Raw genomic sequence first — 12,127 nt, forward strand, 5'->3', positions numbered from 1 at the left:
ATTATCTACCTCAGTTCCCCTTTACTTCCCCTCCATCCCTCCCATCCCTTCATCCATTCAAACAGCTGCTTGGCGTGTTTGTCAGGTTCAAAGTCTGAACTCTGCTTCTTTGCCAGAAGAAATTCTATACCTGCTCCAGCTTCACAGAGACAGGGGAATATCCCCACACTGATCCTTCCTGCAAAGCCCTGAAGGTGACACGCTCAGCCTTCAGATACTGTATTTATGGGACAGGGCAGTCACAGCAGCCCCTCCTCACTTTTGAGCCTATTGTTTTGGCGTGTTCTTTTTTTGTGAGGCTCGCCACCGTGTTGGCTGCATGTTGCCGCTGCGTCGAGTCTCAGGGTGAAGGGAGAGCACTCGAGGTTTTGGATGGACATCCTGAGGGCTTCTCATATTCACAAAGCTGCACGGAGACATGCATCATGTGGGTTCAAAGGGCCAGGGAGGGTTTTCCTCTGTGGGTTAAGCTTACATCTGTAAAACAATGAAGCACCTAAGAAATACTTGAAGTCACAGTGTATCTCATATAAATGGCATATCTTTGATACATATATATATTTGCAATGGATATTTATTATGCATCAAATAATTTATTGCAGATGATGGTATTAGTAGCAGCAGTAGAATAGTAATAATAATAATAATAATAATAATAATGAGAACAATAATAATAATCACTTTTATGAATAATAATACATTTAAATACGTTCACCTCCTTGGAACAAAAAGAAAGGTATTAGCTGCAGGGGAGAGGGGCGGGGACTTGTTTAAAAAAAAAAAGAAAAGGGCGTAAGGAAATAGGAGAGGAAACTCAATGAGAGATCAAGAGACCTCAGAGCGCACCGAGGCAGAATCCTGCAAGTCTCATCTGAGTGCAAATCAACGGGTCATGTTAAATACCCGAACCAAGAAGAAGCATGCTGTCCCCATTTCGGCCTTTTGACATCGAGCAGGAGATCAACTCATGGGATGTAGTGGATCCAGAGTCAGGTTCAACTTCGGCAAGGTGCTGTCCAGAGTCTCGGTGTTTCTTACCATGGTCCTGATCTTCACATTCTTCTTCTACTGCCTCGCCGGGCTGTGCGATTCGGCTCCGAGAGCTCTGTACAGTCAACAAGTTTCGGACTATGACGATCTGGACGATCATCGCCGCGTTCTGGACGACCTGCGACCATCGCCGCGTCTCCTCCCTGACGCGTCCTTACGCACGGGATCCGGCGCCGCGCCGCCGGGACAGCTGCCTCCTCAACAAGCGTCGGGCAGAGCGCACGAGGAGACCGCCCGGGACAACAGCATCCCCGTGTCCAACACTTTCGGGATCAAACGGTTTCCGCAGGCGATAATAATCGGCGTGAAGAAAGGAGGAACCCGCGCGCTGCTGGAGTTTCTGCGCATCCACCCGGACGTGAGGGCGGTCGGCGCGGAGCCGCACTTCTTCGACAGGTTCTACGACAGAGGGCTGGATTGGTACAGGTAGGCATTTAAATGGAATGTGAAGATGATGATGATGATGATGATGAAGCTCAATGCTGCAAAGTGAAGGCCAGGAAGGTCTCTGAGGAGCACGTCATCATCCTGACAGCCATCCAAACCTGACATGAACATCCCAGCATCATTCTGAGGGACACTCAGCCGCACATCACAATGATGCGGCTTCATGGCGGCACATATGAGATGTTCAGCCGCTGCTGACTTTAGTGACAGCAGATGATCGGAGGGCGAACCAGGCTGATCAGAGCTGATCACTAAGGAAGAAGCATTTTAGGAGGCGGTGCAGATGAATCCTGATCATCTCCAGATGTTGTACAAGTTCCGGGTGAAGGTCACCTGCAGAGTCGGAGGACTTGTTAGCGTTGACGTTGCCATGAGGTGATTGTTGGTTTTGACAGGACGAAGACGACTGAGACAAAATGCCTTCATGTAATCTGATCTTTTCTTGCCTTTTCATAAACCTTTTCAGCTGTGCTTTAACTTGAGAACACAACACATGGAAACACTTTCAGCGCTTTAACGTGCTGCTAAGCTTCCCCTCTGTTTTTCTCATGAACACACACACACGCACACGCACACACACGCATCACATACTTTACAGCAGATTCATACTACGCTCCCCTATCTTCTCTCCATACTATTCATTTACTCTGCAGGATGTTGACCTGGTAATTCTGCGTGCTTTAACTGGCCTGACTGAGGCTGTGAAGTCGCTTCGCTTTAATGGTGGAGTTCTGCAGCGCTACAAGAGCAGAGATGCTGAAGCTGCCTGCAAATATTAGATCAGCATAGACAAAGCATAAAGTGCTTTATATATACTCAAAATATATTTGTTAACGTGGACATTGTAGCAGTAAACAGAGCTGAAACTGGAGGAACTGTGTGCGTGTGTGGAGGATGGCAGCAAGAAGTCAGCCATGTGGAACAAGCAGGTCCTTCTCACCTGACTGTCAACTCACTGTCACATATGGAAGCAAACACACACACAAACACACACACACACGCACACACACACACACTCTCAAAGCTGCTCTCTTTGACAAACATGAAAACAACCACAAGATTTTATGTCGTTGATGGTTTCTGCTTCAGCTGCAGGTCTCAGGTCATCGAGAGCCACTCTGTGATGTGTGTGCATATAAATATTTCAGTGGGTCATTAATTTAATCTGACTATAGCCACAATTAAGGAATATTGCCTTTTTGTTTTATCGACTCTTCCTCTATGAGATTTACGACTGATGCATTCTTGCATTTCAGCCATAAACAATAAAAATTATATATTTATGTGCCTCTAAATCAGATATCTTTGTCGCAGTGACAACAATGATAAGCAATAAAAAGTGTAGACCTATTTGGTATTAGCATATCTAAGACGTGGGACACTCCACCTGCACGCTGGAATCTCTGCATGGATGAAGCGGCACCGTCTGAGCGATCCTGTCTACCCGGTCGCTCTCTCTGTCTCCCGTCTACCCAGCCTCTCTTCCATGTCCAAACCCTTCTCTCGTTTGCATGCGTGCTTATGAGCCCATTACGGGAATGGAAAAGCCGCAAGTATAGAGAATTCAAAACAAGGCAGCGATTTAATGAATTTCTCTGTTGTTTTACGGCTTAAAAGGGACTTCTTGTACTGATGGGTTTCATATGGGACTTGTGAGGCACTGCAGAAAAAACGGAAAAACCTCAACTTTCCATGACACACTGGGTCTGATTGTCACAACGTGGCCTGGAATGAGTAACTCCAGAGTCTGTTATTTATTGTTATATCTTAAGTTCCTTAATTGGATTAAAATGAGAGCATTTATTGTTCTCTCTCGTAATAGAACACGCGATTGTTGTGCTGAAGGCAACGAACACTGAGTAGAAATACATCATGTAAATTCTTTTGCATTTCTTTTAGAGGAAAAACACTGCGGTTCACAAGTTCCATCGATGACTCTAAAAGCTCGTCAGTGGACGGACCAACAGTCTTGACACCAAAGGCCATGGCTGATTGGATTGCTATTAAAATATAGGACAGATCCTTTAAGAGCGGCAGCGCCAGGCCAAGGACAGATCACCCTGTGCCTTTATAGGTTTACAGTTGATGGGGATATGAAGTGACGACAACAGGGGAATAAATAAATACGTCTCTGGCCTTCATTAAGGGGACATTCTTATGAGCATCTGTCAAGTAACATCAAGGTTGGATTTTTGTTTGATCAGAAAAGTGATATTTTTCCTGTATTCAACTTGAAGAAAATTACAAACATATTGAGTGAATGGATAGAAAATGGTTGAATTATTTTTATTATGTGTTATTTATGAATGGACCACAATCCTCCATTATCCTTTTTATTGTGTCAAATAATGACATAAAAAAGAAGCCATTTTTCTATATGAGCTGCTAGAATTTTCTCCAACATTAGATCTGGTAGACTGTGTACAACATTTATTTCAGGAGCCAGATTAAAATACTTAAATGCCAATCAGGATTTTGACATTTGAAATGGCGACTTCATCTAGGGTGATTTTCCTGACAGCTCATTCTGTGTCCAGCCCTGAAGCCATTAGCGGCGGAGGCTGCACGTAACTGATTGGTGTAACAGACCAGGAAGTGGAGTTGCATTGTGTTTTATTTGTACTGGGGTTTCTCTCATCCAGGTGACCTTTAAAGGTTTGTAAAAAAACAAAAAAAAACCCACACTTTTTTAATAATTTGAGGTGCATTATTGTCCCCGTAAAATGAAGAAGCTTTATTTATTTATGTTGGACTGCAGTTAAGAAGTGAGGAAAATAGTGTGTGAAGAAATCGTTGTTTTAATTAGGTGGTAATGAACAAAATTAATCAATAAATACCCAGAGATCATGCTCAGCTCCGCTGCAAATAGGAGCACGAGTACAGCAATACATATTTCAAATGAACACAGGTGCATCCAGTGGATATGAACCCTTTGATATTTAAAAAGGATTCATATATGTAAATGTACATGTAGTAAATCAGCAAGATAGCTATTGTTGTAATGCCTCGCCTAGCATCAGGCTAAATAAATAGCTCCAGTATACATGGATGGAGGAATTCTGTTCTCAGCTAATATGTTTTTTGTGTTAGCTGAGGTAATATTTTTGACAGCATCTCTAGAGGAAGGGAATGTAATTTATAAAATAAATTAAAATATGTGTCCAAGATGTAGTATAAAAGTACTACATCTGCTGCTACAGGTAGATGTTAGATGTCAGTAACACTTTAAACTAATAATGAAACTCCTGTTATTCCAAGATCTTGGGCTGAGCTTTCATGGTTCAGTCAGTTGTATAACGACAGTCAATCTATCATAGGACTAATGCGTTCAGATGAAATCATATCTAAACGCATTTCTTACTTGACACTTGACACTTTACATGTTTAGAGTTTCTGGCTGTAAAAATATAAATGATAAAATGCTGTAATCTCACCACTATCATCCTGCAGACACTCCAACCGTATTATTCATTAGCACAAAGCCAATCTGATAGACTTGTTTTTAAAACTTGTGGGTGAACGTAGCCTTTCTGCTGGTTTCACAGAGAGCTCTAACCATCCACTTCCTCTCGCTGCCTTTGGAGAGAGACGATGGGTGTCGGTTAAAGGCATCGCCAGGCTAACACGTTCATCAGGTGCTCTGTGTGTGTTTTTACATGTGTGCCAAATAGCATTCGAGCTCTAATGCGTACTGTACTACTGGCGTAAGCCCATCCTCAGGCTTTGTTAGGTTTTCCACCCACTGATTTGTGTTTTTCACATCCTTGCCGGTCGTGACACTTTGAGGTCTTGTCCCTTGCTCGGGTTTCCGCCCTGACAAAGAACAGAGCGCAGGGTGGCAGCGGCCCTTAGAATCCCACAGACAATGACGGATCCCCTTGTACCTGCAGCAGCTGAGTCGTATCGCGTTGGCAGCATCGCCGGCCTGTTGACGCACTCTCACGGTGAACTTCTAATCTTTGTCACCGCTGTAGTGACATTTTAGGAGATACGAAGCAATCAGCATGTCAGTACATCTTTATGTTTTACACATGTGCCTCCCTATGCACTGAAGCGAGGCCTTTAGATATTAAAACTTATTTTTTTCATACAAAAAGTAAACTTCGCCTCGGAGGAGGATATCCATTTTTTTAGGCATTTACACAAATGAAAAAGGTCAGACAGACTCTAAAATAGATCTTTCCCCGCCACTCAGTCTTTATGCTAAGCCTTTCATTTAAATACGATGGTGTTGAACCTTTGACCTTCTTGGCAAAAAGGTTAACTGTATTTCTTTAATTTATCCTCACGCATATCTAGACAGCGGTGTCTCTGTTCTTATCCGACTTCTGCCAAGGAAGTCAACATCTTTTTCTGAAATCTGAAATTATCTCCTTTAATTGCTCCGTTCACTCAAACTAGATTTACTGTGTTGTTTTTCTGCTGTTTTCTGGTCAGAGGAAAATAGTAACATGTGTGTCATCCGGGCACGGAGGAATAAATCGAGTTTCCCACACTCATCTCGACATCCTGATTGGCTGTTTGTGGTCCTGAGGCTTTTGCAGTTACAGTCTGAGCATAGCGGGACTACTTGGAAACGCTTTCTCTTAGTTTGCTCCCCTGCTCATTTTTTACTGCCATGGATTTTCCATGGCTTCATTAATTGAGCTATGAAAGCTCTTGTAGGTACAGATGCCTGCCAGAGCCCTGCAAGTCAGTGTTTAACATAGATTGTTAAATTAATGCAATACCTCATTGAATTTGAAACTGGCATGTAGTTTAGAAAATTCTGATTGGATTTTATGGTCTTTTCTTTTTGTCTCCATTCATTTCTGTATAATCCCTGTTGTTAGGGTCCTGCGGGGGATGTAGCTGCGGCTCATCAGCAGGATAACTCATAATGTTGGGGGGGGCAGGAATTCTCTTGGCCACATCCTTGTTGCCAGTGTTAGTATTTAATCTTCTGATCCAGACTGGCTAGAACGTATCAGTTGTGTAATCAGCGCTGTAGCACTTCGGCAAAGAGAATTGATCTATCCTTTAAGCTGCAGGCTTTCCAGTACTCGGTTCAATAGGAAAAAAATATATATTTGTGATTTTCAGTAAACTGAAGTGACTATTAAATAATGTAGAATTTGTACGTAAATAGTGTCAAATGTAACGCAACATAACAGAATGTAACAGCATGGCGTAACACAACATTGAAGCAGCATACAGAGTGACGTAAAAATAACACAAATGTCTACCTAACAATGCACAACACACTAAGATAAAACAATGTAGATGTGCACGTATGAGAAAATGGATCCATCTGCTCATTTTTTCCCTGACACCTCACACAGGGACATATTAATGAGAGAAAGTGGATGTTATTGATCATCAGATAGATTGCGATGAGGGAGCGGGGGGGGGGGGGGGGGTCATTAAGTATTCATGGTTATGGAAAGACAACTTATGATCAATTACTAAAGTGACACTTCAGGGAGGGAAGGACACATTCAAGAGTGTGGATGAGAGATGAGAGGAAAGGGAGGAAGACGAGCACTCAGTTTCTCATCAGTAAACACTGACACCTCTTGGCTCATGAAACACACACACACACACACACACACACACACAGACAGAACAATCTGTCATATAGAGACAGACGTATTGATTAGACGCAGATAAACAGGGGACAGACAGGCAACGACAGGCCATTTGCAGCTCTTGTGGTTGGACAATAATCAATTGATGGCCTTTTATTATGGGGATCTTTTAATGGGGTGGATTTCAATGGCTGATCTTCAAGTAAAGAGGGAAACTCGGAACTGAAGACGATTCCTTCAAAGTTGCATCTCAAAAGCTTGCTGTTTGTTTTACGTGATGTTTACAAGAACTGAAGTGCAGAGACAACGAGGAGTGCGTTTTTATTAGCAGATGCAGCCAGGAAGTAACTAATTATGTGCAGCAATAATTGGTGCGCTTTAAAGGTTCAGAGGTGTGTTCTGTTGTCTTCGGATGGAGCCAAGCTGGTTAACGACGCAGAGCTTTACCGGCTGCGGTCTCATATTTACTTTCATCATTACCTAATCAACTGAACCAGAATCATTGAGCTGTATATTTAATCTTAAAGCAGTTGTTGTTGTTTTTTTGTCTGTAGATTAAGGCACGTTTCTACGGTAGCCAAGATTGTCCTTTTTGCTTTTCATTGGTCAAAGAAGGGGAGGATGGCATAATGGGTTCAGTGCTGCTAAATTCAAGACACTTTAATAATCATTAAATCAGGATGTGAAAAGACCTAAAAATAAAATAAAAAGCAACCAAACAATCAACAAACAACAAGCTCTGTATTGCTTGCAGGTTTAAATGTGAAACAAAGCACAATGACATCATATAATTAAACGTACGAAACGCATCGCGTTAATGAACTGCAGCCATTTGCGGTTTTTAAACATTACTAATCGTCCATGTTATATGAAACAAATTGCCTTGAAACTCAAATCCACCATAATTTGACATCACATAGTCTGTCAAAATGAAATGCAGACTCATGATCAAACGCCATGTCAGCCTGCCAGTTAGCGCTGAAGTAAAACCAGCCTTCCCAGTTCATTGGGAAGAGATTCTGTGGAATCAAATCATTGGAAAAGCCTTCACCGAGCTTATGGGATAAATGGGGAATAATCTAACTGTGATTATTATTATCTCTCTGTAGGCATTGGTTTATAATATGATACATTATTTACTACAACATAGTGGCCCATAATTCTGCACACGCCTTTTTTTTTTATGTGTAAGCAACCATAGCACGTCCCCTCATTGCAGCCATATGGTAAACACACTAGCTGAGCTCAGCAGCTTGCCATTCTGGCTACACTTCCTGCACACGCTGGTCTGTTTGAGTCCTTGTAGGAAGCCATAGGGGAGATGAAGGTGCTGAATGGGGGGGGGGGGGGGGCTTTGCTCCTGCAGTAAGAAGGTGCTGGTGGTGGTGGAGTTGGAGTTGGGGGTGGGGCTCTATTGAAAATTGCTGTTAAGTGGCTCTTGTGGCGTTGTGGTTTTGAGTCATCGGGCCTACAGTAATTGGAACAGTGAGACTCAGATGGGCTGTCTGGGACTCTGGTGCACAATAAAGTGGAAGGAGCTTTAATCACACAGAGTTTGGAGTCCAAAGCTTATTTAATGGGCTATTATACTGTTTCTTCTTTTCACTGTATATAGATACCTGTGGCGTTGGGCATATGGGGCCAAACGGTCCGACCTTGGCCGACAACGCCACTTTAGGACTTGCAACCTAAAGATCTATTTTTTTGTTCCTTTGGTCCCCAGCTCGTTTTAGCGGGTTTCCCCAACCACAGGTCCGCTCACAGTGACAACCAGCACGGCATTCAACAATTCAAAACATTTATTAACACTCCAAAACTTCCGTTAAAAACACGATAAACACGCAAAAGAAAAGGGGAGACAAGGCAGCGACAGTCTACGGCCAACCTGCCTTTGACGGGGAAAACACAAAGACGGGAACGAGGGAAGGGAAGCACCTATATACGCCCCCCCCCCAATCAGTGGCAAATGGGCCACAGGTGCTCCCTCCCACACCTGCCTGCCTAATTACATCCCATCCGGTTACATACCGATACGACAATCACATACTGATAAGTATTGGAAGACCAACACAGACTTGAGGCTGTTTTTTTTAATTTTTACTATGTACATTGTTGTTGTTGTTGTTTTTACCCTGTCATTGCTTACTGTTGTAGCAAACAGCTGCTTTCAGTGAAAAATCTGTGACCAACTTTAAACCTCCGGCTCAGCACATATCAACAACGTTAATAACAGCTATCTGGAGAACAGAGAGGAGCATTCAGCTAAAGATGAAAAAAAAAAAGAGTCAGTGGAAACATGAAAAAACAGAGATAAAAGAGAGTGATTTCCATGGACACAAAGTGGATGCTAAATGTTAATACGTTGTCAAGAGTATGCTGTTATGCTTAAAGTTTTTTTTTTTTTTTACAGCTTCTGATCCGTTTGTTTTTTTTCTTCCTTCAGGAGCCTGATGCCTCGAACGCTGGATGGCCAGATCACCATGGAGAAGACGCCCAGCTACTTCGTCACGAAGGAGGCTCCTAGTCGTGTTTGCACCATGAACTGTCAAACCAAGCTCATCGTGGTGGTCAGGGATCCCGTGACCCGGGCTGTATCCGACTACACCCAGACACTGTCCAAGAACCCGGGCCTTCCGTCCTTTCAGAGCCTGGCTTTGAGAAACTCCTCCGCAGGTCTGATTGATAGCACATGGAGCGCTGTTCATATCGGCCTCTACGCCAAACATCTGGAGAACTGGCTCCAGCACTTCCCCTTGTCTCAGTTTCTGTTTGTTAGCGGCGAGCGCCTGGTGTCCGATCCAGCCGGGGAGATGGGTCGGGTTCAGGACTTCCTGGGTCTGAAAAGGGTCGTTTCGGACAAACACTTCTACTTCAACCAGACTAAAGGCTTTCCCTGTTTGAAGAAGCCAGAGGGCAGCAGCAGACCTCGCTGCCTCGGAAAATCCAAAGGTAGACCCCATCCCTATATCCCGACTGAGATTCTGCAGAGACTGAAAGAGTTCTACAGGCCCTTTAACCGCCATTTTTACCAAATGAGTGGACAAGACTTTGGCTGGGACTGACAGAGGGGTTTCCTGTCAAGCCAGGTTCTATCTTTCAGTCGAGTTTCACGTTCTCAGGAACAGGGGTAGAGGAATACAGCATTCAAGAACTGATTCTGATTCTGGAATCATCACGACTTGCAGCCCAAGAATCGTCATGTTTTGTGGCGTAATAGAAGCCAAAACATGGACACAGTGCTGCCAACAGGCCATCTGTACATAGATGCGTATCGCTAACGGCTTCCTTGCACCAACGCAAAACAAATGTTGTCTTTCAATATGAGTTTTTATTATAGAAGATATTTATGGTTTCTGCTTGAAATAAAGTTACAGATTCCTTTTGTGAAAAAACATATTTATTTCACAATAAGACAAAAATAAAGGGACATGAAATGATGTCCTTTGCTTTCATTGAGAGGACATGAATGAAGACGCCCCATGCTGTGGTATTGATGAGCAGTGCTACTGTCACAGTGTGTGCATTCAGATTTTCATCCATATGCTCTTTATAATGTTACACATCTTAGTTCTTATGCAGGATATTTCTCAATACATTAGTTGATACCTCGTTTGTATATATTGTAAGGTTTAACAACAGACAGCGCGCATACACACATTCCATTTGTAGATCTTTTCCCTTCACATCTGTATCAGCATTTAAACTGCCTGGAACCTTTTCCAACTCTATTTACTCATTTGAAATAAAGTACAGTTTTGAGATGTGATTATAATGAATACTAATAGTATTGAATATTCAAACTGTATGCATATTTCTGCGTATAAAAGCTTAATTATGACGCTTACTCGTAATTATTTGTGGTAAAGTTATTTTTTTACATTTTATGCATTTCATGTAATAATATAAATAAAATGATTGTGCATACTGAAGACGTTTATATGACGACTGCAACGAAATACCTGTATATATTTTGTCTCTCTGAAGTTTGTAATTTTAACAGCTTGTAATGCAGTTCTGTCATGTTTTGGAGTTTCCCACATGCTGAAGGGTTGATGTAAACCTTAATTAGCCAAATAGCAGTAGGAACGGATGAAACAAAAATCTTGGATTTGTCCCTATCCCGCTATGGGAAAGAATCATTTCTAGGAAATAAATTGTAGAACCAGATCAACACAGAAATCTATTGGATCATGGGTCCTTGGGTCAAACCCTGCCTGACAATTAATCATTTAATCATTAAAAATAAATCCATTCATATCATTTTAAGTAATCTCGCCAAAAGACAGATGAGACTAACAAACCAATGCTGTTGAAAACATAACCTCTTTGGCTTCGATGATAATTAGGTGATTTTCTTTTGGAGGGGTTTAAATTGTATTTTCATGTTTTCCCCCAAACATCATAGAGAACACTTAAGTATGTCAAACACTTCATTTTAGCTCTCGACTCCAAAAGCTTTTCTCTTGTAAGTTAAAAGTAAAAAACATTTATCCGGGTTAATCATCATTGAGGATGCTCACTGTATTCCTTGGAGTTTTTTTTTTTACTGTATTACATCAGCAGCCATCAGGCCAGTTCCTGTTTCCAGTGGAAAACACACACACACACACATATATATATATATATATATATTATAAATTGCACATAATGCAATAAATAACTGCCTATATTGGGCAATAATAGTCTGATCGAGACTAAAGTTGACCAGGTCTAATTTTTTTTAAAACCTTTTTATCTGTTCAAACCTTATTTTCTCACTCTCCTCTGTCTCCTCGGTGCTTGTCCCTCTCACCACTTCCACACAGCGAGACCACATATGCAGTCTGAGGGCTGCGTTCACCGTGGCCTTTAATTATGAGAGATGTTTGCTCGCTCGCTAAGGCCCTCCTCTTCCTCTGTGGGCACAGAATTAGCAGCAGAGCTCTTCTCTTTCATGGGACGCTGTAGTGCAGGGGTGGAGAGAGAGAGAGAAAAAAAACATCTGGTGTGGTAGAGCAACCAGAAAAGGAACCCACTGAAGATCTGAATTCGCACTGCAGATGTTTTCCTGAACAAAGGACGTA

The 12,127-nt window shown here is 42.3% G+C and overlaps 1 protein-coding gene across 1 annotated transcript; it reads left to right on the forward strand.

Moving 5' to 3' along the window:
* The first annotated feature begins 967 nt into the window (after positions 1–967).
* Positions 968–10,126, forward strand: LOC137905424 (heparan sulfate glucosamine 3-O-sulfotransferase 6-like). Its single transcript, XM_068749664.1, has 2 exons — positions 968–1,476; positions 9,508–10,126. The coding sequence occupies exons 1-2, from the start codon at positions 968–970 to the stop codon at positions 10,124–10,126; spliced, it is 1,128 nt and encodes a 375-aa protein (XP_068605765.1).
* Positions 10,127–12,127: the final 2,001 nt, after the last annotated feature.

The sequence above is a fragment of the Brachionichthys hirsutus genome, chromosome 16 (assembly GCF_040956055.1).
Source record: "Brachionichthys hirsutus isolate HB-005 chromosome 16, CSIRO-AGI_Bhir_v1, whole genome shotgun sequence".
NCBI lineage: Eukaryota > Metazoa > Chordata > Actinopteri > Lophiiformes > Brachionichthyidae > Brachionichthys > Brachionichthys hirsutus.

Coding starts and splice junctions, on each gene's coding strand:
- LOC137905424 (XM_068749664.1), top strand. CDS start 968: ATGGGATGTAGTGGATCCAGAGTCAGGTTCAACTTCGGCAAGGTGCTG. Junction 1,477..9,507: donor AGAGGGCTGGATTGGTACAG/GTAGGCATTTAA, acceptor TTCTTCCTTCAG/GAGCCTGATGCCTCGAACGC.